Source organism: Numenius arquata, chromosome Z (genome assembly GCF_964106895.1).
Source record: "Numenius arquata chromosome Z, bNumArq3.hap1.1, whole genome shotgun sequence".
Classification (NCBI taxonomy): domain Eukaryota; kingdom Metazoa; phylum Chordata; class Aves; order Charadriiformes; family Scolopacidae; genus Numenius; species Numenius arquata.
In genome coordinates, this window is record NC_133616.1 from 45,493,649 (window position 1) to 45,519,813 (window position 26,165).

The following is a 26,165-nucleotide window of genomic DNA, read 5'->3' on the forward strand; positions in this document are numbered from 1 at the left end:
CAAGCTACAAGAAATTAAATCCATCCACAATCAAATAATATTATCCATCAGTGACGAATGTCATCATTTAGACTGGAACTGATTAGAGACTGTTTATCATGTTACTCATTTTAGCAAGAATGAAAAGAGCAGTTTGAAAAGGCTCTGAAACAAATGCTATGTACATTTCTAATTTAAAGCAACAGATTCTTTTTTTTAGTTTTCCCTTTGGTATACGAGAAAGAAACATTTTAAAAAGTTATTATCACACAAAAACATTTTTACTTATAAAATGAGAGGTGTGAGTACCTGTCTCTATATCTGTTTCCATTACCTTTATTAAAATAATATGATCAATTAAAATAATTAATTACAATGATCGATATCCATCTATTGCTGTTTTCTGTTCACTTTTTTTTTTAGTTTAGCAAGTGCTTAAGGTTAATTTTGTGGTCCTAATCTTATAAAACAGTTTTAAATGAGAGAGGATTAATATAAATGCATGGTTCTAATATAGACTTTCCAAACTGTTATTTGTTATTAACCATTTTCACATGGTTAATAACTTTTTCACCATAACTTTTTTTTCCCCTCTTCTTCATTTGGCCATTTTCTAATATTTGGCAGCACTAAGAGAAATGGGATAAAAATTTCATAGGAAATTTGGAATTTCGCAAATCCAGAATGTAAACCAAATATTGCATTTATATTTGTATATAAAGTTCTTAACTGAAATTAGCGGGAACATGGTATTTCCTCTGGCTCTTCGGACATGGATGAAATTTTCCCTTCAGACTCTGAACCTCTTTTGTAATGCTACCTATGTCAGCAAGAGTAAAGATGTTTTATCATTGACATGATCTTTGCATCAGCTGTCTTAAAAAAAAAAAAAAAGATAGTTCTATGAAAAATTCCATATCCTAAAATGCTATTCACAGAACAATCTGAACTAGAAATATTTTTGTTTTCTTGATCTTGATTTTGTTGCTCTTTAACTAAAGTACTATAGATTGACTTCCAATCTATCTGTTTTTTTAAGAAAAAAATAAATAAGCTAATTGAGTTGTAGCTTGTAAGACTTGTTTGGAAACTTCTGCCATGAAACAATGCAAATTTGTACTATGGATACTTAATAAGGGATGTGGAAATTATCATTACTGATTCACACATTATTTTCAATGTTAGCAATGTCAGTACTTTTTGAAGAGCAATTACATATGAAGTTTGAGGGTCAAAAATTGAGCTCCAGGGGTTTTGTTTAGGCATGAAACAGGTGCTTGTATTTATCAAAGCCTCTGTACTTGCATTTACTCCTAAATCAGTTAATCAGTTAAATATGAAAAAATCATTCTGTGATACACAATATGAAAAGCTTTAGTCCTCAAGGTCTTTCTCTGAAAGGTGACTGTAAAATTTTTGACAATATTGTAGCCATGTGTTACTAGGAAGTATTGTATAATTTATTTTTATAAGAGAGTTCCATTACTTCATGGGTTTTTGAGCATGAGGTTTCAAAAAGTCTAGATGAAAAATCTTGATGGGAGCTGGGGATTTGAATCTGTAATTCCTGCTTTCCCCCCTGTAATTTTCTGTTGGGGTTTGCTTTTTTTTCTTTTTCTGTACAACAGCAGGCAATTTGGTGCCTGTCACAAATCCTGGGAGTACGGAAGTTTCTAAATAAATAGATATTATTGAGCTTACGTAAGATATTTGGAAACAAAATCTGGAGAGCTCCAAAAAATGTTCACGCCCTGCAAGTTCCTCTTTGTGATACAGAATGTGTAAAATGAAAAGAAGTGAGCTAGAGATCTAGCTAGAGAGCTAGCTGTTAGGCATCCTGGGAGCATCAGAGGTCAACTGATGAATAACTCCTCAGCTTCACAGTTCTTGCTTGGGTTGACTGCTGGTAGATCTTGTCATCTCTATTTCCTAATGAGCTTATTACAAAGTTGGGTTAGCTCAATTGCATCCCAGACATCAGACTGAAGTATGCAAGTAAAGTACAATTTCCTTTCTTTCCTTCTTCATTTACATCCCATCAGAACATTTGAAGCAGGTAGGCTTTTGTTACCGTGATAGGACTGCAGCAGGAAATCAGCGACAGGTGTTTCATGAATTTTTGTAAAACCCCAACTAAAGTTTTTTTGTCTTAGCACCGTCATTGTGTGTGCTCTGTGTGTGTTAGAGAGGTGAGACAGCATTGTTTAAAGAAATGAGTAGCATTACTAGATTGTTCATCTCGTGGTGTGTTCCTCTTGACAGTTGCATCTAGGGTAATTCTTGTAAGCCTTCCGTGGGAAGTGATAGTTTCAGTCCATGGTTTTAACGTTCTATGTTTTGGTTGTATGTTCGAGGCCAAAGGAGCTGAGTCCCAGAAGAAAGCTAGAACTTCGAAACAGAGCATGCTTTAGTAAAAATTAGAAAGAATAAGGCACATTCTTGGTGAGACTGGTGCAAAAATTAAAACCTTCAAAATGTTTCCTTGTCTGCTATATGCGCATTTTGTTGGGCAGCTAAATAAATGTCTTGCAGGTTCAACTCTGCATTTTGTACCTGAAGTCCCCATAGACTGAAATATGAAATATGAATCCCACTGTCAGGATTGATTGTCCTATGGTATTCAAGGAAGAAGTTAATAGATGGTATCCCCCTGTATGTGGTTAGTTTCCATGGATCTAATTTTTAAAGAAAAAAATTAATTCTTCAGTAGTTTGGTTTGTTTCTTTACTTTTATTAATTTTTTTTTATTGTTAAATAATTAATCTAAAAGTACTGGAGATTCTTTTTTTAATACTTTGACCTTTTACTCATGTAAAAGTTTCAGAGCAAGTTGTGATTGAAATTTTGAGGAAATTTATGCAAATTAATACATGATTGTATTATTGATATAGCATGTAGCATATCTTTTAATTTGTGAACATAAAATTAAGAGAATTGAATTATGGGGAATGAGATGGGTTGATACAGTTTTCCTTTAGGCTGATCTTATATTAGCTGGGAGTGCTCAAATTTTTGTTTATTTTTTGAAGCACATCTAACCTGTATCATTTTGTTGAGGTCAATATGATCAGTCCTTTTGCACTAGCAAAGTAAGGTCTTCTGGCATATAAAAATTGCATTTGTCAACATTTTCAATGTGGTTTAGTTTACTTTTGTTCATCATAAAGTTTCAGAGCTATTTTGGTATCTGAAGAAAATTTACAAAATTTCCTCTGTGAATAATGTCTGGGCAAATGAGTAAATAGTTGACTTGTAAGACCAAAGACGCTGGAAGGTGGTGTATGCCACAGTTGCATGTGGTAAATGCATACTGTCTTTTTATGCAGGTTTTTACTTCAAGGCTGTTAATTTGATGTAATAGGTGACTGGAGATAATGAAAAATATCAAGGGTTGTTACAAACCCAGTTGTTAGTGTAGCAGCTGTTTGAGGTTATGCTCATGTTATCTTTTTTCTTTCACTGTATAATTTCTTCAGTTTTATGGCAAATATGAGTTTTGCTGTTGAACAGTAATAAGGAGAGTTTCTCCTGAGAGGGTTTCACCTTTATGCACATCTACTAACCTGGTTTGCTACAGCAAAATAAGCAAGACTTAAGCGATTGCTTGCTATTTAATGGAGCAGCTGCTTCTCAGGTGTTCAGATTATTAACTAGAACTGCAATTTGAAGTTTGGATATTGAATTGCTGTACCTGGAGTTGGCTGATACCATCCTCCTTCCAACACACAGGGGTTGCTCTTCTTTCCCTATTGCCTACCCTACTGTATTATTGCATAATTTATGGAGTAAAAGGTTAGTCATCCACTCTAGAATGACTTTCAGCTGTAACTTCCAGTCACTTGATGGTTTCCCACTATGATGGTAGGATGGGAAAAATTCTTTACCAAGTTTCCATTATTTCTGGAATAATGCTCAGAGTATTCTAACTACCAGATCCATGTCTCTACAACTGCATCTGCATGTATATTTGTGTTTCTGGTACACTATGAACCTAGGAGGTTAACATACTCCAGAATGCTGGAGATTGTAGAGGTAAATAATTGAATGTTGCCTGTTCTTGTGTCTGCATTCCAATGGCACAAGTATCCTCAAAGATAAATTAAGCTGATGTGCAGTCTGATGTAGATAACGCAGACATATTGTTCTTTATATCACTGGAATAATCACAGGTTGAAGGCAACTGATGAGAGATCGCACAAATGTATGTAAAGAGATGTCATTTAATTGTCTAACTTTCTCAAGTTCCACTAATCTTGAAATTTGTATCTTAATGTGTTCCTATGAAAACATTTTTAGAGAGGTTTTCTCTGCTCCCTTCTACGTGTTTGAGAAGGGATTTTCTAGAAGTTCAATAACTGTCTAACCCATTTACTACCTGACTGCCTTTTTCTAAGAAGGAAAAGATAAGCAATATGTGGAGTATTATCAAAACATGAAAAATATTTTTTAAATTATGTAACTTCCATCTGTAATAGTTATTTTGGGTGTTACTTTTGACTCCAGAAGCATAATTTTCCAGCTGATATGGTCTTGGCATTGTTATTTCAGTAAGTACATAAGAAAATGTATCTGCAAATCTGTGTGCTAAGGGGGAAAGATTTCTACTTCAAAAGGAATGGAACAAGTCTGTTAGAAATGAGCTTCATGTTCCTAGCTTGAATGTGTATTTAAGTTCTTGCACATATACTTGGCTGGAGTTTGTGCTGTGTGTCTCATCTGATTATGTGTGAGCAGCCGAAGCAAGCACACTGATGCAGCCTGTGTGCAAAGCAGCACCTGCATGTAAGTCATAAGTCTGAGGAAAAAGTTTTACAAAACTCTTTTCAGAGATCTGGCCTCTTAACTGGTCAGATTACTGTTCAGAGCTCTAGGACTCATTGGAAACCTTTTATTTGTTAAAGAGACCATTTATTAAGAACATCTCTGTGGGTGGATTTGGAGGATTGGAACATCGGGACCCTTCGGCCTTTCACACCAAAAATTTATTTCCCTTTGGGGTCAGTTTTTCCTTCATATTCGTTCATACCATAGCTACAGTGTTGAGATTTCCCTTAACTGCAGTTTAACTGAGAGAGGGAACTCGCTCCTTCTTTCAGTGGAATGATACAAAGATCTTACGTTATGAGGGTGTGATTGTGGTCAGAACAATAAGGTTTTGCTTTAAAACGTAACCAAGTGTATACTTGTTGAAAACAAGTCATTAACTTCTTTTTCTGTAAGAGCCATTGGGAACTTGTCCAGCTTCCTGGGAAGGACTGGTGGGGTTTTTATTTTTTTTGTTAACTGGTAGAGGCTTCCCATCTTCCTTACCACATCCAGCTAGCCTGTTCTGGCCTGCTTTAGAAACTTGGGCCAGACTTGAAAAGACATCAGCTAGAGGCATTTATAAGCTGCGCATATCTCCTCAGATCTTGGTGTAATTGCTGAGGTGAATCACCTTTGTCCGTTCTAGTGTATGAATGGATTTCTTTCCTTTTCAATTCCAATGAAAGCAATGGCTATCAAGCCTTACAATTTGTTCCTTGTACATCAAATGGATGGCAGGAGGGCTGAATTCCTATTCTGGTGGTAAAAAAAAAAATAAAAAATTTTTGGCTGTTGCAAATTAATCATCATTCTGATTACCTTATTTTTCACATAGGCACTTTCCTGAGTTATTGAGTGTTAGGAGCAACACTGATACTAACAATGTGCAGTGAATAACATTACACATGCTAGATGATGTAAAAAATGTAGATTTGGTTGGTATCAGTAGGGGTGGAGCAGAGTTTCTGGAATTCAAATATGTATTGGAAATAGAGAATCTGTCTTTTAAACTAGTACATAGAATCAAACTTCTGCCCAAACTAATAGCTGCTGGAAAATGTTCAATCTTTGATAAAATTACTCTTAAGATAAATGGGAACTTTACACAGCTCTGTAGTGATATCTGTTGCTATATGAGGCTCTGAGTTGGAGATCTAGCTGCTTGTTAAGAGCAAACAAAATAAAAGGAATCATTTAAGGTGTTCTCAGGAAAGGAAGTTACTGGCTGTACTCAGACTCTAAAATTAAATTCTGCTGGAGCACATAATTTTATTTTTGGCCTTGTAGGAAGTTGTATATCTTATTCTTTGGCCAAATTTCAACTCATACACATTTATCTCAGTGAAGCGATTTGTAATCCTTCTATAAAGGAACAGATTAATTAAATGTGGCATTACTATTATTTAAGTGATTGGAAAAAGCAGGATATATGATCTTTAATTTTATTGTGTATTTACCTACAGTAGACTTAAAATGCAAACTATCCTGTGAGCTTGTTTATATGGCATGAAGTTACTTTTGTTTTGCTTAACCAAATGGCCAAAATGCTGCCAGCAGTATGTCTGGAATGTTATTTACTTGGTCCATTTCTGCAGTTTTTCTTTGTAGCACTGTACACATACCACAGTTAGGGGTCATTACTTAGAACTGACCAAAGTAATACCCCCGAAGCTGTGGTTATTCTTCTCATCAGGGGCTTTATAATAAAAGGTTCATCGTGTTCTGCAGCTTCTGTGCGCACATTTTTCCCCCCATCTCTCCCTCCCTTCTTCCCTCCCTCCCTTCTCTTAATCAGAATTGCTTTTGGTGAAGATTTGGAGAGCTGCTCTTTTTTCTTGCTATGGTCTCTGTGATTTGATTCCTCTATAAGTGCTTTAATTCCGAACATTGTTTCTTACAATGCCAACTGATTGAAATGTATTAACTTGCTTTGCTGGATGACTATTAATTTTTTATAAGGAGATGGTTATTGGGCATGTTTTTCTGTTTAAATGTGTATCTCATTTTATGGTCTCAGTTCCAGACCTTCAACTGGTTGTAAGAAAACTGTGGGTGTTTTAACATTTCCAACGGAAGGGTAGGGTGGGTGGGGAAGCTCTTTGGAATGCTGATGAATAATATTTGACTCCTGGAAATGTCTTAAGGCCATGCGCTCCTGTCCCATGCCTGGAAGGCCAGACTTAGTTTTAAAGACCTGTGTTCTTGAAGGTATTACCATTGTGCTTTATTTCCTTTCTAACTGGCTGGAGTTGAGAAAACAGTTGAAATGCATATTATGGATGCTGAGGGTTAGTGCAGGAGTACTCTGCAGATGGTGGTCTTGGGTTGAGCCCTTGCAACTCCCATCTGTGTCATGATGCCCTGTTAATCCCATGGTGTTAGTCAGGGGGCTTCATTCTGCTATTTTTCTTTCCTAGATGCACTTAATTTCAGAAGTTAACTTTTGAGATGTTAGCGTCTGTAATGTCTATAAGCATAACAGAAATTGCCTTACAGCAGATCATGAGTTGGGAATTGCAGTAACTTGCAATTCAGTGTGTTTTCAATAGCAGAGCAATAATTCATAACAGTTTTTTTCCCCAATTTCTTCGTATAGTACTTAAGTCCAAAGCAGAGTAGATACAGGTTGGGTTGTTCTCCCCTGTTATGAAAAGCAGTTATTTAGTGAATATCAAGTGCCCTTCCCACTTCTGTGCTTATGGATGTTCTCCTTCCTCTGCATTTGCAGAAATGATCAACTCTTATCATCAGATGATATCTTTTTAGGTTGTTTTAAGATTTAACAAGCTCATGTGCTTTACTATACATGCATCTTGTTGCTTTTGAATAGTGATTTGTTTTCTTTATAAAATGTTTCTGCTTTATTTATTTCTAGCTTTGATCATTTAATGGATAAACACTTGCTGCCTAAATTCACACCTGCTCATCTTTTGTCATCCTTGCTTACATATAAATGCTTCTATTGAAATAAATCAGTCTTGTGATTTCAAAAATATAAAACTTTGGTTTAAGTTACATCTTACATGTAATAGTTGCTTGATGGTTGAATACAAAACAACTTCTTGGCAGAATTTTAGTTTGATTCTCTGCCAACAAACAATAATATACAACCTAATTCTTAAAAATGCCTGAGCTATAAACTATCACTCATGACCTAGCATACATATAGTAATAAGAGGCTGGCAAGGTTGATAAAACCTATAAATTGTTGTGGCCATGTGATGCACGTTGTAAGAGGACAATAATGTATTTTGTTACTTATCCCTATTGTGCAGCCCACACATCATCTTCCTGTCACAGAGTGTATTACCAGGAGGGAGCCATCTCTGTGGAACACGTCTTTGCCATGAAATTGCTCACGCTTGGTTTGGACTAGCCATTGGGGCTCGTGATTGGACTGAAGAGTGGTTAAGTGAAGGATTTGCCACTTTTTTAGAAGATATATTTTGGGCTAGGGCACAACAGGTAAGGTGGTGATACATCACTTCTCAATTGATTTATGTGGAAATCAAAATCATATACCCTGCTGTGAATTAGATATAAATTAAAGCTCCTGTGTTATGAAGATAAGTCTTTTAAAATAATATTGGAATTTGCATACTAATTTGATTTTAAAAAAATTAATAATAATCCTTCCCAATCCACAATGAACACTGATCTTTACAGAGGTAGAGGTCAACACAAATAAGAATGGAAACATCTGTTTTGTCAATTATTACCTTCCCACAAATGTACTACTCAGTTATTAAAATTCAGCAATCAAACAGTTGCTCTGCATTCTTTCCACTTGTATTGTGTTCCTGAAACTGCAGCAATTAGCAAAGTCTTACTGAATATGGTAATATTCCTGGTAACTAATGAAAATAGTCTGGTTTTGTCCAGTGGATAGCCAAGAAGTGTGCTGCGAAACAAAATGGAAACTGATGAAATGAGGCACTAGCACTTCCACTTTTTTTTCTCTTATACAGCCTAGCAAGAGTTACCCTCACATCAGAGGCTTAGAAATCGCTGTCTACCTTAAGGTGAAAAGCTCATAAATTGCATGTCAGCTAGCAAAGTGGTTTTGTGATCCAATTCTTATTTTTGTTGTTCCTCTGTTACTTTAAGCATTTTGTGTGACACTGATTTCTTCCTGTGCTTGTGTCAGCCCCTGGTTCTGCCTCTTAAGTCTGCAGAGTTCCACCTGTGGAAGAGCAGGTGGGACTGGGAACTGACATCGTAACACTCTTCTGAGCCTCCATTTTATTAAGTATCAGGCATATTTATAGCACCCAAAAAAAACAGAATTCCGTGTCACTTACCATGTTTCTGGAACAAGAAAGAGAGGAAGGCTGTCCAAACACTTTACTTTTCCCTTCTGGTCTGAAAACTCATTTCTGCCCTTAAATTGAGCATCACTCCTCTGCTGTGAACTGTTCACGTTAATTCTACACTTTTGTGAGTCCCCTGAACGCATTTTCATTGTAGTAGACATCCTTCCATGTACCTGAATAAAAAGGAGTAAGCAACAAAACAGGGTGCTTAGTCCCTTGTTAATTAATAAGGTCAGAAAATTGCTTCGCCCTCCCCACCCCCTTTTTTAGAATTATTGAATAGTTTTGATGATGTGTGATTGCACAATTGTAGGATTATGAGTATATTCCATAGTGCCTGGCAATAGTTTCAGTTGTGACTGAAATATTGGTGTCGTGCAGGATAATATTAGCTGCTTTTGCTTTTTCCCATCTCTTAGCTTTTCTCATAATAGAGAAGCATAAATTAGTTGTTATTTGTAAGCTGACAACCAGGCATTTATTTCGTCAGCATGCATCTCTGTTAATGTTATGTAAGTGGGGGAAAATACAGCAGGGTGCTTTCCTGAGTGTGGCAGAAGTAGTAGGAAAGGGGAGTGAAGTCAGGACACAAAGCAACGCTTTGCTTTCTAGCTGGAAAGAGTAAAAATGCAACCAAAACTAGTATGCCAGGTATCTGTACTGTACATTCAGTTCACTTATTGCCAGTCATGAAAGGGAAAACAACATACTCATCTCTCTTCTCAGGCAGAAATATTTAACTGACTATTGATTTGGTGCGCACAGTGAGGCTTCTGTTTTCGTTAGTGCTGCTATTAACTCTCGTAGCAGCAACTGTTATTTTTTTGGGTTGGGGTTTGGTTTTTTTTAATCCAGGGTATTGGTACTGTTTTGTGCATCTTCTGCGCATTAAAGAGAAACAAAGCAAGTTTCTCTTTCTGAAAATTGTTATGGTCTATTGGGAAACAGTAATCAGTGATCTGTGTTTTCTGTATACTGAGCAGCTGTCACATGATGAAGTAAAAGGGCAGCAGGAATTGAAAGCTTTGCTTCGCTGGCGCAGACTCAGAGATGAGGTGCAGAACTCTGAAGAAGAGCTGCAAGTTTTAAGGTAACAATATAACAGTGTAATCTTTGCTTTTGCATCTTCTCCTTTTCCTGTTTTCCACCATTTTCTCCCTTCAAAGTGTGGACATCCAAATCATCTGATTAAATTCACTGCATTTCCTTATTTCCTTCTAAAGAAAAAAGAAAAGTCAAATGAAATTGACTAGGTTGTTCATCTTCTATAATGCAATTGCTTTTTTCTTTGTTACAAAGAGCTTTCAAAAACCATGGGATTTAGTTTGATATAAAATGTCTCTAAGCAGCTTACTAGAGCCTCTATTCAGGGGAAAAAAACAGGACATTTCCTGAACAAAGTTCACTGTTTGAAGCCATAACAGATTCATTTTCTGTGGCTGAAAACAAGCACATACAGGAGTATGGCATCTAACTGCCAAGCTGAATGAAGCTTTAAAAAACAAAGGAAAAGCATAATGACGTATATAAATTGAAATTCTCTTTAGAAATTACTAATAATGCTACGTAAACAAGATTTTGGTCTTTAGGTACTAGGTACTGAGCTCAAGGCTTCTTAAATAGCTAAAGATACTAGATCAAAAAAAGATTCTTGCTTTTCTAATGATTAATAATCTGGACTGTTCTGATTGGTGTCTTGGGAATTTCCACTGTGTTTTATCTTGAGCGGCTGTCCAACATCTCTACTGCTTGTCTCCCAACAGTCTTTGACCAAGAAAACCAAGTTTACGAAACCTAGCTCACATTAGCCCTACACTGACCAAATCACAGAAGTATAGGGATAGATTCCAAGAGATTATGGAGACCCTTCTCCTACCTTGAAATACATGCAGTGTACACAGACATCTTAGGCAGGTTTTTACCAACATATTCCTAGAAACCTCCAATAATAAAGTTTCCACAGTACCTAGCTAAACTGATGTAGTGTTAACAGTTAAAAATTGCTTCCTAATGCACAGTTCAAATATTGTTGATTTCAAACAATGTGGATTTCTTCTTTTCTTTCACCAAGTGGAAGTGAAGGACAAAATGATCTCCATCTTCTATATAATCAACTTTTAAATGTTTTTGGAAGTCTGTTGCCATTTCATTCATTTTGAGGTCTTCCCTACTTCTTGTGCTTTCCCAGTAGGACTGAAAAGCCTTTTGTACTTGGGCATTAGATACTGTTCACCAACATAGAAATTCCTGTTTATGGGCTCATGTCAAAAGTGTCACCAACTGCGTAACTGTAGTCTTTCATTGATCTGTTTTAGTTCATGTTTTTTGATTAATTGTATATCCTACATGTAAGCAGAGTCAGTGAAGTTGCACATTTGCAAATGTGCGGTTTGATGATAGGTGTAAATACAAAATCAAACCTTATCACTAGCTGTCATACAGCTGCTACCAACACGACTACGGATTGACAGATAACTCGGGTTTTTTGTTTTAAAATAAATTATTTTTGGGAACTTCAGTTCTTGTGTTATGAGGCTTATCTTGGATGTATGGTTTCCATTTGCAGCATTATGGAATCAAATTTGTCATCTTTTGCACTAATTATGTAGTTGTTACTTCTAATAAAATGCGTATGTCATGTAAATTTTTAAAATTGTTTTTCTAAGGGCCAAAATATCCGTTGCAGTTTGAAACTCAGGAAGGACTGATTTATCTTGAAATTGAAACTTAAGCTTTCTGTTGACTTCCACAGTTAGTAGACTTAAGTCTCTGTAATAAGCATGCTACTTAGCTTTTGCATAGTGGTATTCTCAATGCTAATGCAAAAGAATGATAAATCATTTATTGTTTGAAATATACACTTCAGGAGGGGAACATGCTGCCAGTTTGGGATTCTGACGATCTCTTCCTTTCTGATGTCTCTAGTTTCCTGTGGTTGCATTTAAGGATTTTCCACTGGTTTCAGTCAGATATAAATATTCTCTACTGGTTTTGGGCCATGGACTTGAATAGGTTCTCTCTTTGCATGTTTACTTTTTTTTAGATTTTCTTCTTTCTTCCGAAAGTATATCCGTGTGCTTTCCAGAGTTGGTATATGAGAGAGAAAATTGCAGTCTTGGCATTGCACTGGATTTTCAGTCTGTATTGAGGATTGTGCTGGTTCAGGCATGTGTTTCTATTCAAGGATAGCTGTTGCTTCTTACCAGTTATGTCAGGAAGAAAAAAATGCACCAACCATAAGCTTATTCTTCAGTTACCTTTTTGTTCCCTGCTGGACAATCCTATGATTTTCTGTGCTTTCTCCTGACAGCAGGAGAACCCAGCCCAAAACTTGGCTTCTGGTCCTATTAACTTCTTGATCCAGCAAATGAATACCTGTTCAGACTAGGTGAAAGCCACTCAGCAAGCTGATCATCGGCGTGGTGTTTCTTCTTAATGTGGATATTTGATATTATGTTATAGTAGCATCTCAAAAGCTACCTGTGAAAACGTCAGGTATGAAAGAAATAGATAAGTGTCTTTTTAGCAAGCAGCAGCTCTGAAAGGCAGTATCAGCAAATCTTAGTATTGAAGAAGGAATATGTGGCATTGTAGTGCTCATACAGGATAAGATTTCAGACAGAATCCTGTGTATTTTCTCACAGAGTTTGAAGCAAACCTGCAGGGATAAAAGCACCTGTGAAATATGTCTTCGCACTCATTCTGCTGGAAGGCATCAACACCAGCACTCTCCTGTCTCTCATGTTACAAAAGCAAAGAAGACTTTGTGGAATAAAGCTGGTGTTGAGATTATTTCATGTCCTGGCCCTTATGACTGAACTCCATCTTGTGATTCTTCATTAAGACACACCAGCATTGATATCTAACTCTAAATTTGTCTCTGAGTTACACTTGAGTCAAGTCCATTTCCCCCATGAAGCAATGCTCTCTGACTGCTCTGTAGGTGTTTAAAGAGTTTTATTCTATCACACTGAGAATATCACGTGCTTTTCAGATGGTTTCTCATACTCTGCATAGGTTTCTCATACTCTGCATAGGTTTTCATGACTACCTAGCACAGACGAAACTTGTTCTGGTTTCATCTGGGAAAGAGTTAATTTTCTTTCTAGTGATTGCTGTGAAAGGAATGTCAATAATACCTATTGGGTTTCATTGTTGCTAAGTGATATGTACTCTATCCAAAGACTTTTTTTTGGCTTCCCATAGAAGAATAGACAGAACAATGGAATGGCCAGTGAAATATTCCATGCTAGATCCTGTAACCTGTGCTCAAACTTCATTTTTCAAAGTATATAGACTGGGCTATTTATTATGAGAGAAATGAAGCAGTTTTGGCTTTTTATATATGCAGAGAGAATGAAAAGCTGCTTACAGAATGCCATCAGGCCTTCCTTCCAGGAGACTGATCCAAAATGGAAATACATGGACCTCTGCTCTCCTACAGTGGATCTGCAATGATTACATTGTCTTGAAGAACAGGACTTACCATAGGATGAGAAATCAGTTATTGATCTCCTCCTTTCAGTGCTGAAGGAAGATCTTCCTTGAAAGAAAATACGAACTATAGCATGGTAAAGGCCTGTGTTAGGAACAGTGTAAAACCGAATATGCATTTTTTCTATTTTATTTCAAAATATTTTACGGTGAGAAGTGGATTTCATGTGTACAAGTCCAAAATATAGTACCTAAAGGGTGAAAAAAACAGTTTAGCACTCGGAACAAAACTCTAATAAGGATGATTACACAGATACAAAAAAAGGAAAAATATTTTCCTCAAAGCAGACATAGATATGAATGAAATTTGATTACAAGAATTAGCTCATGAGAAGTGTATGAGTGATGTGATTTGAAGAACCCTGCACTGCTGTGGCCTGTGTTGCCTGTATTCTGTAGAAGTGGGGACAACGATGGTTGGTTTCCAAGATTGCCCATTTCAAAATCCACACTTAGAATTGGAGAGATTGTTTTGTTCACAGGGTTAGGCTCCCAAGACAGACATTTATTCTCAGACCAGTGTTAACTGGGATGTTTTCTGGATGGAACAAAAAAAGCTAGAGGGCTCTTCAGTACTATGCCTGTGAAAGTCCTGCTTACAAATAAAGAAAAAATGTTTGCATAGCTTCTCTTTAGTTTCACTCTGTGCTTGTAGGAGCCTAGAAGTCCTCCACACTTTACTACTGTAGATTTGTGGCATACCAGATGCTGTATTACATTGTGAAGTAGGTTTGTTCTAGACATTATCATCCGTAAACCCCAAACCTGTCTGTGTGTGAAAAGCTTTCTCTTTTAAAACTTTTAACTACTTTTTTACCAACCCTAAACAGCAAAATGAAAAATAGAACATTATTTCTTCTGCAGTGTATTGCATGCAGATGAAAGACGTTATTCTTGCAAGTATGGCATGTAAGCTGTTAAACCAATGTTCAGATATAAGAAGAGAAATCTCTAGTTGAACATAATGACTGCAATATCCTTCCCTTTGCTTTCCCCTTCTTCCCCTTTTTTTCTCTCCCTTTCCCTCTCCCTTTCCCTTTCCCTTTCCCTTTCCCTTTCCCTTTCCCTTTCCCTTTCCCTTTCCCTTTCCCTACTCTTTCTTTCCCTCCCCTCCCCTTAAAATGACTTTTGCAGTTTGTTTCCCTTTGTTCATAATGTGTCTGCACTGTAGAATGGCATGCAAATAAAAAGAGTAGAACTTAGTGATGGGTTTCATTTGTACCCCAGCTGTCCGGTCAGCTATATACAAAATTGCATTAAAAGTATGAAATTCATTTGTTTGTCTGTCTAAGCCAAGTTATTTACTTAGGGTAAAGAAAAAGACTGAAGTAGTCACAGGTGTCTAAAGTTACTATGCTATTCATGATGCTCTCAACTATGAGAATGTGTAATGTATGAGTTATTTTGCTTTTCAAGACTTAATTAGTGTTTTACCATTTTAGGCCCAAAAAGGAAAGCACAGGAGAGTTGAGTGAGTCTGGAGCGTCCGTTGTCAAACATGGTCTTAAAGCAGAAAAAATCTTCATGCAGGTTCACTATTTGAAGGTGAGTGTTGTCAGCTGATTTTTATTGAAATTGCTTTACTACTATGATAAAAACTTCTCTCTTCTAGACAGCAGCAAATTCATAGCATCTTACTTGTTTCTGGCTTAATTTGTTGCAGGGTTATTTCCTTTTGCGGTCTCTGGCAAGGATAATAGGAGAAGCTTCATACCTTGCATCTTTACGAAAATTTGTCCATAAGTTCCACGGGCAGCTTGTCCTTTCTCAGGTACTGTACTTGGGGTTGTTCCTCACTTTCTGAAAAAACAAATGACCTAAACTTCTGGTTTAACATTTAAATCACCACTTCTGGTTGTGATTAAAAGGGAGAGGCAATTGTAACTTGGCAGTGTTGGTGAAATTCATACCTGTTAGAGGGCAGAACATTTTTTTCATGGTGATACATCAATCAAACACCCTGCTAATATCTGATAATGTGAACAATGGGTGATTTATTTTCTTTTAAACTTGATGCTTTGAAAGGTCAATATTCATAGGTGCTGATGCTCTCAAACGATAGAGTCATTTGCTGTCCTGGAATTGTCTTCTGGAGTCTTAGCTCAGGGGTTTGGTTGCGATCAGTCAGTCTTTTCCCCGATACCTGTCTCTTTCTGACAGAGACGAAACACAGAGTAGGAATCTAACTGAAAACTTCTATAAATTGTAACAGTGTGTGCACATTATATTTCTGACTTTATTTCCTTCCTCTCTGCATGCTGCTTCATTCAATGCTTATAATTTCACAGTCATTCTTCTGAGGACAGTCTCTTTCTCACCATCAGAGTGATGTCCACATCACTCTGTGACATCGCACCCACATTATTACAGTCTCGTCACAGCCTCTGTATAGGTTTTGTCATCATGATCCATACTCCCATGCTTTCTAAAACATTCTGTTACTGAAGTATTAATCTACAAGGGATGTTTAAGATGTGCTTCTTCTTAAGTTCAGTAGACTTTCTCTGAGAATGATACCATGCAATGACAGCCCACTCTGAAGAGCAGTTGTTCTTGTAGAACACAATTTCTTTCTGGATTGGTGAAGTCTTGATTGTAAAAAATAATGTCAAATTCATAATTGGAATCTGCCCTCCCTAAATCCAACTGCATATATTAATCACTTGAACTACAGACTTAGCTTGTTCTTTTCCTGGCTTAAATGGTGTATAATCATCCAAAGCAGAACAGCTCCAAAAGGAAAGATTGAGCAAGTCACACCACAGTATATTGTACTGTCTGTTATGTAGAGAACCCAACTGGGATTATGAATAGATCTTTACCTCCTGCTATAACTTTCTGAAAGAGTCCTGTAACCACTGGCTGTGGCATTAGAAGGGGTACTGTCTTGTATTCTGGTGTTTTGTTTTGAGAAGGGAATCATAGAATCTTAGTTTGGGTTGAGAGGGACCTTAAAAGGTCATCTGGTCTAACCTCTCCTGCAATGGCCAGGGACCTCTTCAATTAGATCAGGTTGCTTAGAGCTCTGTCCAACCTGAACTTGAATGTTTCCAGGGATGGGGCATCCACCTCTCTGGGCAACCTCTTCCAGTGTTTTACCACCCTCATCATAAAAAATTTCTTCCTTATATCCAATCAAAATCTAACCCCTTTCAATTTAAAACCATTACCGCTTGCCCTGTTGCAACAGGCCTTACTAAAAAATTCATCCCCATCTTTCCTGTAGGCCCCCTTGAAGGCTGCCATAAGGTCTCCCCAGAGCCTTCTCTTCTCCAGACTGAACAACGCCAACTCTCTCAGCCTGTCCTCTCAGGAGAGACGTTCCATCCCTCTGATTATTTTTGTGACCCTCATCTGGACCCACTCCAACAGATCCATGTCTTTCCTGAGCTGAGGGCTCCAGAGCTGAAAACAATACTCCAGGTGGGGTCTCATGAGAGCAGATCAGAGGGGTAGAATCACCTCCCTTGACCTGTAGCCCAAGATACAGTTGGCTTTCTGGGCTGCAAGTGCACATTGCCAGCTCACGTCCAGCTTTTCATCCACCAGTACCCCCAAGTCCTTCTTGGCAGGCCTGCTCCCAATCCCTTCATCCCCCAGCCTATATTGATATTGGAGGTTGTCCCAACCCGGGTGCAGGACCTTGCACTCGACCTTTTTGAACCTCTTGAGGTTCCCACAGGCCCACTTCTCAATTCTGTCCAGGCCTCTCTGGATGGCATCCCATCCCTCAGTCATGTCAACTGTACCACTCAGCTTGGTGTCATCGGCAAAGTTGCTGAGGAAGCACTCGATCCCACTGTTTATGTCATTGATGAAGATATTGAACACTATTGGTCCTAGTAGAGACCCCTGAGGGCCCCCACTTGTCACCAGTCTCCATCTGGACATTGAGCTGTTGACCACTACTCTCTGGATCCAACCAATTCCTCATCCACTGAACAGTCCACCCATCAAATCCATATCTCTCCAGTTTAGAGAGAAGGATGTTGTGGGGGACCATGTCAAAGGACTTAAAGAAATCGACATCGGTATCTCTTCCCTCTGTCCACTGATGTAGTCACTCCATTGTAGAAGTCCATATGGTTGGTCAGGCAGGACTTGCCCTTGGTGAAGCCATGCTGGCTGTCTCAAATCTTCCATGTGCCTTAGCATAGCTTCTATGAGGATCCATTCCATGATCTTCAGACAGAAGTGAGGCTGGGTAGTTCCTAGGGTTCTCATTTCTACCCTTTTTAAAAATGGGTGCAATGTTTCCATTTTTCCAGTCACCAGGAACTTCACATGACTGCCATGACTTTTCGAATATCATGGAGAGCATCTTGGCAATTACATGAGCCAATTCCCTCAGGACTCTGGGATGCATCTTGCCAGGTCCTGTAGACTTCTGTGTGTTTGGGTTCCTGAGGTGGTCACAAACCTGATCTTCTTACAGTGGGAGGGACTTTGCTCCCCCAGTCTCTGTCTAGCTGTCTGTCCACCAGAGCAGTGTGGTGAGAGAGGTTGCCAGTGAAGACTGAGGCAAAAAAGTTGTTGAGAACCTCAGCCTTCTACTTGTCTGTTGTTACCAGTTTGCCAGTCTTGTTCATCAGGGGAGGGTACGCCTTCTTTGACCTTCCTTTTCTGGCTGACATACCTGTAGAGGCCCTTCTTTTTCTTTGCATCCCTTGCCAACTTCAGCTGCAGCTGTGCCTTGGCCTTCCTGACCCCATCCCTACACAACTGGGCAGCATCCCTATGCTTTTCCCAGAATACCTGTCCCTGCTTCTAATGCCTGTGCATCCCGTTATGAAAAAACCCAAAATTGTAACAGTGACACCAGCCATGGAGCCATGTGTTAATAGACTGGGCTTCTCTGTTTCTTCCAGTGTTGCTGCCTGCAAGTGGGAGGAGAGAGGGAAAAATAACCTGTTTTCGAGATCCCCTTGCCAACAATCCCAAAGCCCTGAAGTATCTTTCGATCCCCCTTGGAGTATGTGTTGTGGCTTCATTGCCATGGAGGAGTACCAATGGGTGATAATCGGAGGGCCGTACCAGGCTGAGAAGTTTCCTAGTGATGTTCTTAACCTCAGCCCCAGGGAGGCTGCAGACTTCCCTAAGAGAGGGTCTGGCCAGCATACTGGACACTGTTTCCCTCAGAAGGGAGTCACCTACAACTGTAACCATTTTTTTCTTCCTTGTGGAGGTGGTCATTATATAGAGGGTAGGCCTCGCTGACCTTTCAGCACCTCTGGTGAAGATGGACTGTGATCCACATCATCATCCATTGATGGGCCTTCCGCATCCAGAGCCTTGAACCTCTTGTACAGAGGCACCTGGGAAGGTGGGATGAGCAAGGAGGGGGTTCACCCACCGCCCTGAGCATGGACTTTTCTCCATTCACTCCTCTCCTTTAAGCTACTGACTTCAGCCTGTAGCAGGGAGGATATAGGATCTCCTTGATCTTGTTTTTTTCCTGGTGGTTGTTGCCATTTCTGTCTCAGGAAGGGAGGAGTATGGTTTCACCATATCTTTTTCTTGGGAGTCCCTGGTGCTGGAATGACATAGCTTTCCGAACCCAAAGTTCTAGGAAATCCCGTCATTGGTGATGAATCCGGTTTGCACCATGGCACTACAGCTTGCTGCTTTGGTAATGTTGTGAAAACAACTATTCATGGGGGTGTCTGTGAACCAGGCCACTGAACTCATCACTGTTAAAAACATTCCTGGAGCAAAAGGCACAACATGATGAACACTTGGCATCACTAGAAGAGCAGTGTTATGAGAGCGAGGGGCAGGGGAAGAGAGGCAGGGGGTGTAAGTGCATTTTTGAAACCAGTTTCTTTGCTGAAGTCTGTCTTTTCTGGGGTTATGGTTGAAATCTTTGAGGGGATTCAGGATGCTGATAAATGTCTCCTTGCAACCCGGAGTAAGGGCCTCTGATTTTGAGGGAATGGGGTCTAAAATTTTCCTGTTTCTTCTAGCCACAGTGATTCTTTGCTTGTGTGCCTGCTGCTTTGAATCTCACTCTTACAGGGTGAGATGTATGCCCGTGTATCTTACAAATAGCTCACAGACCTGTGGATTCTTTCATATGTGAAGTCACCCAGAAGACAGGCATAGTAGCTCTACTGCAGCAGCTCTGCCCTGTGGAGGAACATTTGGGGTGGTAAAGGAGTTAAGGTTTCCAGTGCTACAGCTGTTTCCTGTAGCGTGTTACTGAGCCCTGAGCAGTTATGTTTGGCATAGTGTGGAAAATGTCAGTGACTATATGAGCCTTGCCTACATTGTGGTGTCCAAAATCGTAAATATGAAGCTTCACTATTACACAGCTGGAAACTTTCACAAAATAACAGAAATCATGAAACTGCTAAAAACAAGAAGCAGACCAGTGTTTTAATCTGGTGGTAAGAAAGGTGCTCACATTTTGGTGAGAAAAAGTTAGGTGATTCCTTCTGGTTGATGTTAGATGAGTTGTGGCGGTAGACTGTTTAAATGCTGCAAAATGTCCTAGTGCATGATAGTATTAGTCATGATAGCTAGATTGGATTGCAACTGAACTACCCATCTACTAGAGACTTTGCCCTTTGTCCAGCAGTCTGCTATGAAATGTCAATTTGTAGCTTATCTTAACTCCAGTCTCATAAGGTGAAACACCACCTGCTATTTCTGCACCCAGAAACAACCGTTTTGGTTACTGGATAAAAAATTGTTCAGTGTTTTTAATTATTCAAGCAAGAGTAAGTAATGCTTTTATTTCAGGTTTCTTGGCCTACTTTTTATTTGAATATGTGCACTAGGTCCATAGCTATGTGCTTAATGTAGGTCAGAAAAAGACCTTTCTTCATTTGAAGATACTTGATTTGGTGGAGAAAGAGCTGTGTACTATGCAACATATATTGTGTGCTTTTTGTGCTTTTACATTTGTTCACAGCAGCCTAAGTCCAGCTCCCACTGAAGTTGATGGGTAGAGAATTTTAACATCATCCTGCTGTTTGGTCACTATGTTAAAAACAGAAGGGGGATGGGGCTATATCCAATTGTAAATGCATTTACTTTCTTTGTAGATTGTATTTATGTTGGTGTCTGGTATAGGTAGATAATACAGGAATTGCAAATGGAGAGGCAATGAAATCAAGTTAGTACAAAGCTTATTATTCAAGTTCCTTCTTCAACAAACATGTTGTCAGTGTTTAAATGAATAAAAGATTTAAAATAAATAGAGGTGCAAATGGTAAGTTTAAATATCATAGTGTTGTACTTTCACCTTGTCCAAAATAATTGTAAAAGTTCCCAGCTTTAGGAATTGTGGAGATGAGGGAAAGTAAAAACAGTGAAAATAATTACCCATGCTCTGAATACTAGTCTTGTTTTCAGTGGTGTTTGTAGTATTTTTCCTAGATGGGAGCCGCAGGTGCAAGGAAATGACTTCAGATGTGAAACATTAATCAGTTTGCCTTTTTCCTTCATTTTGATTGCGTACTCAGTACGTTTTTAATAGTTGTTTTTGTTTATTTAGTTGAGTTAGCAACAGACTAGTAAAGCAGTCTGGAATCTTTGAGAAGGATTTAAAAAAATCTTCCATTTTTCTTTCTGTGAGAGAATTCACTTACTAACTGCTTTGAATGAACTTTTAGAATAACGAATGGAGTGTTACTGAGTATAAATAAGTAGAAAGGAGTACAAGTTGCTGATATTCGTAACAGTTAAAGCTGTTATTCAGTTTGATATTGAAATAAGAATACCTTGGGAATTGAATTGTTTGCAGACTTTAATTTTCATGTAGCTCTGTCTGCTGTAATAATAACCCAAGGTCTGTACTATTCATCCATCTGATAGAGTTGTAATTTGCTATAGTAAAATGACAGTCAAGGAGGCAGCACTTCAAAAAAATCACAATTTATGCTATTAGGAATTTTAAAGGCAGGTGTATGAATCCAAGCCCACCGTGTATGTACCTTTATCAACATGCTCCTGCACACCAATTTGCATGGGCACATACCATTATCATCATTGTATGAAATTGATATCTGCACACACCATTTTACTATTGCCATTTTACTATTGCCATTTTGCTATTTTACTATTTATTAGCTTGTAGAATTCTTGTAACTAGCATTGGAAGTCTAAACATTGGAAGTCTAGCTTGTAGAACTCTTGTAACTAGAATTGGAAGTCTAAGCGTGCATCTGTTTTGATGTTTCAACCTCTAGAATTTTTCTTTAGGTAAAAGTTTAACTAAAAATTTGTCTCTCTAGTTTGACCCCAGCTGTTCCTTGCTTACTGACCTGTAAGCTTGAGAGAACCACTGCTGATATCAGTGGGGCATGGTGTGGATTCTGGCGCTGTCACATCCACAGCAGCCTCTAAGATGGGGGGTCTTTGCTTTCTACAGTCTTGAGCTCGGAAAACAGAAATAGCTGGGTCAGTTTTACTCAGATTGAGTTTGTTTCCTGTTCCGGTACTTGCATAAATGAACATATTCCTACTTCTTTTTTAGTTGTCCACTATGCTGCCTTCATTCACTTTCCTTATATGTGTGCAAGACAACCTTAAATTACTATGATCACAGTCCTTTGAGTACTATTTTTTCCAAAGACCTTTGCCCATTTATGTAGAATGGGTGTTGCTCTCATATGAAGCAGCTGCTTGGTATTTTATCATAGAATCATAGAATGGTTAGAGTTGAAAGGGACCTTAAAGATCATCTGGTTCCAACCCCCCTGCCATGGGCAGGGACACCTCCACTAGAGCAGGTTGCTCAAAGCCCCATCCAGCCTGGCCTTAAACACTTCCAGGGATGGGGCATCCACAACTTCCCTGGGCAACCTGTTCCAGTGCTTCACTACCCTTACAGTAAAGAATTTCCTCCTAGTATCTAGTCTAAATCTCTCCTTTTCCAATTTAAAACCATTACCCCTTATCCTGTCACTACACTTCCTGACAAAGAGTCCCTCTCCGGCTCTCCTGTAGGCTCCCTTCACATATTGGAAGGCTCTTTTGTTCTCTGTTGATTGTTCCTAGGCACTTTATTTACCATACAGTATGCTTTTCTTTCTGTTCAACTTTTTAGGTGTAAGGAAATAAAAAAGACTGCTTCACTAGGTCAGATATTTTAACCTGAGACTGATTTTGTGTAAAATGCTAATATATGTGACAATCGATTAATGTATGGATCAGTCAGTTACATTGCACATTTTGACAATTGTGTTTGTGTATAAAAATCTGACTAGCTTTAGACCATATCTCTATTTCAGTGCAAGTGTCTTGGAAGAAGGAATGCATGAAATATTGTGCTTGAAGTGTAAGTAAGACTAGGTTCATAGAAGTCATTAACGTGGTATAAGGCAAGGGTTTTTTTTTGTGAGAAAACTTTATTTCTTTTTTCTTATATACTTTTTTTGTAATTATATAAGATAAGCTATTTTAAAGGACAGAGAGGTCAGAATAAAGTAGGGCTAGAAATGGAACTGGAGAAGAAAGCAGAGAGTAGTGAAGCTAAGAGGAGCCCAGATATTTTGTAATTGTGTATAATACAGATGAGTGATTAAAAAGTCAGTTATGTGTCACACATTTTAATGTCCAACAGTATAGTTGTATAAAAAAACCCAACTATCTTTTGGTATCATTTATCTCAAGTATAAAGATCTTAAAAGCAGCAGCAAGTTTTTCAAATATAATTGACTTCTATCAGGGAAGTGACCCATATATCTGAAAATGTCTTGGACCTTTCTGATAGTGTACACAAACCCTTTGCATAGCTGCTGAACTTACTAAGTCTTGAGCCTCAGTCTTCGGCTGTGGAATATCTTCTTGCATTTCCCCTTCTGTTACAGTAGTCTCTTGCTCCTCTGCTGACCTTAAGTTTTTATATATGCTTAGCTTCCATTTAGCATCTTTCTAGCTTAAAATTACATGGTAGCTTGTTATGTGATATCATTTGACAGGAAAAAAGATAAATTCTTTAATTCTGACCAGAGAAAACTGAAAAGGGAGCACTCCCAAAGCACGTGGATTTATTAATGTTGAATCACAGCTCCAGCTTTTATGTGATTTTGTGAGATGTATTTTAAATAATCAGTCAAATGCATCTTACATGATTTTCTGATGGATAGTCTTAAACAGGAGTCCAAAGAACAGTGGAGGGCTCTATGTAGAATCATTTATACATAACAGATCTAGTTCCTCATCTTTTTCTTGGGTATATATGTGTGTTCTTACATGTTTATACGTATAAAATAGAAGGAATCTGTGTTTAATTCAGTTTTTTTGGTAGTGATATATTTTGCATTTTTAGTGGACAGTGCGAATTTGTGTAACTTCTGAAGAAATTAAAACATTTCAAGTGAGTTTGAGACAACATAGGCTCTGGTGTCAAAGCATTAGGAGAAGGTGTGTTCAAGCTGCATGCCTTTGCTTCCCTGCCTGGGGTCTAGTTTGAACCTTCCTGTCAATAAGGTAAGGAGGAATGCCAAGACTTTGTTCAGCCAAGACTGAATGCTAAGACTTTGAATGCCAAGACTTTTAGTCAGCATACTTTTTCCAAGTTATCTGGTCCCTGAATGGATTTACCTGCTCTGAGTTGTTTTGACATGTACGAAGGTGTTTTTTGTGAAAGACCTGGGGCTCTGACAGAAACCCTTTTGTTAATATAGCTGGGGTGATTTAAGACTTAGTTCCCTTTGTTAATTCACATTGTATGTAAGAGGACAAATTCAATCTTGTTAGTATGGACAGATTACCAAGACTGGTGCATCTGAAAGCACCGGACTGTGAATTTGGGCGGTTCAGGCTTCTGCTGGTGTGCTACACAGGGACAACAACCCCAGTCAGAGAAATGCCAGGGAAGGGCTATCCAGGGGACTGAAATTACCCTAAATATCCGTAAGATTTACCAGAAATCCTTGTCACATCCTCATATGGGCTACATTTTCTTGTTTGCCACAGTAGTTGATCATTATTCTTTAGGGAATTGCTAGTGATCTAAATGCAGTTCATTGGCACAGGGTAAATGGGAAACCAATTCTGCTTTTGACGGGACCTCATCAGTGGCTCCATCGCCTGGGGCTTTAACTGTTAAGGTGTCTGGCTAACGATTGCTGCCTGATAATAGAATATATAGTTAGGAAGTCTTGCTTACTCTTGGTAGGAAGTTGTCATCTTCGGAGGGGCATCTTGGGCTTGTTACCAAAACCCCAAGGGAAGGATTCCAACATGTTGCTGATTTTGTTAAATAAAAGCCAAAAAGATGAATGTGAAGGGAATTCCAAATAAACAGGATCCTAGGAAGGGTGCTCATTATTTAATTTTTCACCCAAAAGAGAAAAAGTTTACCATTTAGTTATGTCATTTGCAAACTGCATAATAGATAGGGATAGTTTAGCTTTGGGTGAGTAAGTTCCATAAGGAATTGGATGTAAGTGCATTTGGAGATTATTTGCTGCCAACTGAACGTCCTTTTAGATGTATCACTTTTAGTTATGAAATCTCCATTGCTCTTAACTGAAAGTATCTGTTGGTCATAGAGCATTTGAAATATCTAGATTTGAGTTTTTCATAAAGAGGATATAATTTGTCTCAATATTCAGTGTTCTTTACTTAATATCAATACGTGTGATCAGAGAGAGGTACCTGTCTTGTGCCCCAGAACACTTCAAGAGTAGAAACATGCTGGTCATTGCTAAAGACAAAATTATAGTAATAATACAGCATCTTCAGTCATGAAATAAAAGATCTAAACCCAGATCTGTCTAGATACTGCTTCAAGTAGCCTTCATTCCTAAAGTTCTCAAAATTACTTCTCCCAATCTACTTCTCAGTCATTGGATCTCCACTCTTCTTTGCCTTTGACTCAGACATGTTACATGTGTTAACAGTGCAAGGAAAACTTCTCCTTGATCTTACCTCACAATCTATATCCAGATTTGATCTGCTCAGCCGCAGCTGAAAATTGCAGTTGTGATTAAAATTGTTGGCTTCAGTCTGGACTATGGTGAGAGCAGACAAGAGTCTTTAGGGAACTTAATTATGAGGGTCTAGCAAATCCTTAGCAAATGTGTGTGAACTCATTTTTCAAAGGCTTTTTCAGTTTGGCCAAATGTCAATTAAATTCCACAAACTGCAAAATAACAGTTTCTTTATATAGGGAAAAGTTGTTTTCTAGCCTCTGGGTTTCCAGCCAGGGAAAAACAACAGGAGTATGTGGGGAAGTGAGACTATTTAATCATGTGAATATAAGCCAGTTTGTTAATAAGGCAGCACTGTGATGACATGTGATTTCTAACTAATTTTCTTTCTGGTTTCATTGAATTACTTGCAGCAAAGCCAAAAAACAAACTATAATTTATTTTATGATCTGACTCAGCATTTATTTATGATTACTCTAGTCATCCACAAGTCTTTCCTTCAAAGTGTGGGGTCACTAGAACCTCTTAAAGAAATGGCATAAAAACCCCACGTTATCCTCTAACTTTTCTCTTGGACACTTCTGAACCATTTCATCTGAGAAGGAAAAATAAAAATAGCCTGAGGATAAAATTTTACTCTAGATGGTTAAAGTTTGGCAAAATTATAAGCAACTGAAAAGTCAGACTG

General features: G+C 38.3%; 1 protein-coding gene across 1 annotated transcript in view; it reads left to right on the plus strand.

The window, feature by feature from the left end:
* The window catches only part of AOPEP (aminopeptidase O (putative)), a 195,408-nt gene that overhangs the window by 61,784 nt on the left and 107,459 nt on the right, over nucleotides 1–26,165 (plus strand). Inside the window, exons 5-8 of the mRNA XM_074165976.1 lie at nucleotides 8,061–8,250; nucleotides 10,082–10,188; nucleotides 15,035–15,137; nucleotides 15,256–15,363. Of these exons, the coding sequence (XP_074022077.1) occupies nucleotides 8,061–8,250; nucleotides 10,082–10,188; nucleotides 15,035–15,137; nucleotides 15,256–15,363 (508 nt within the window). The remainder of the gene's footprint in view (nucleotides 1–8,060; nucleotides 8,251–10,081; nucleotides 10,189–15,034; nucleotides 15,138–15,255; nucleotides 15,364–26,165) is intronic.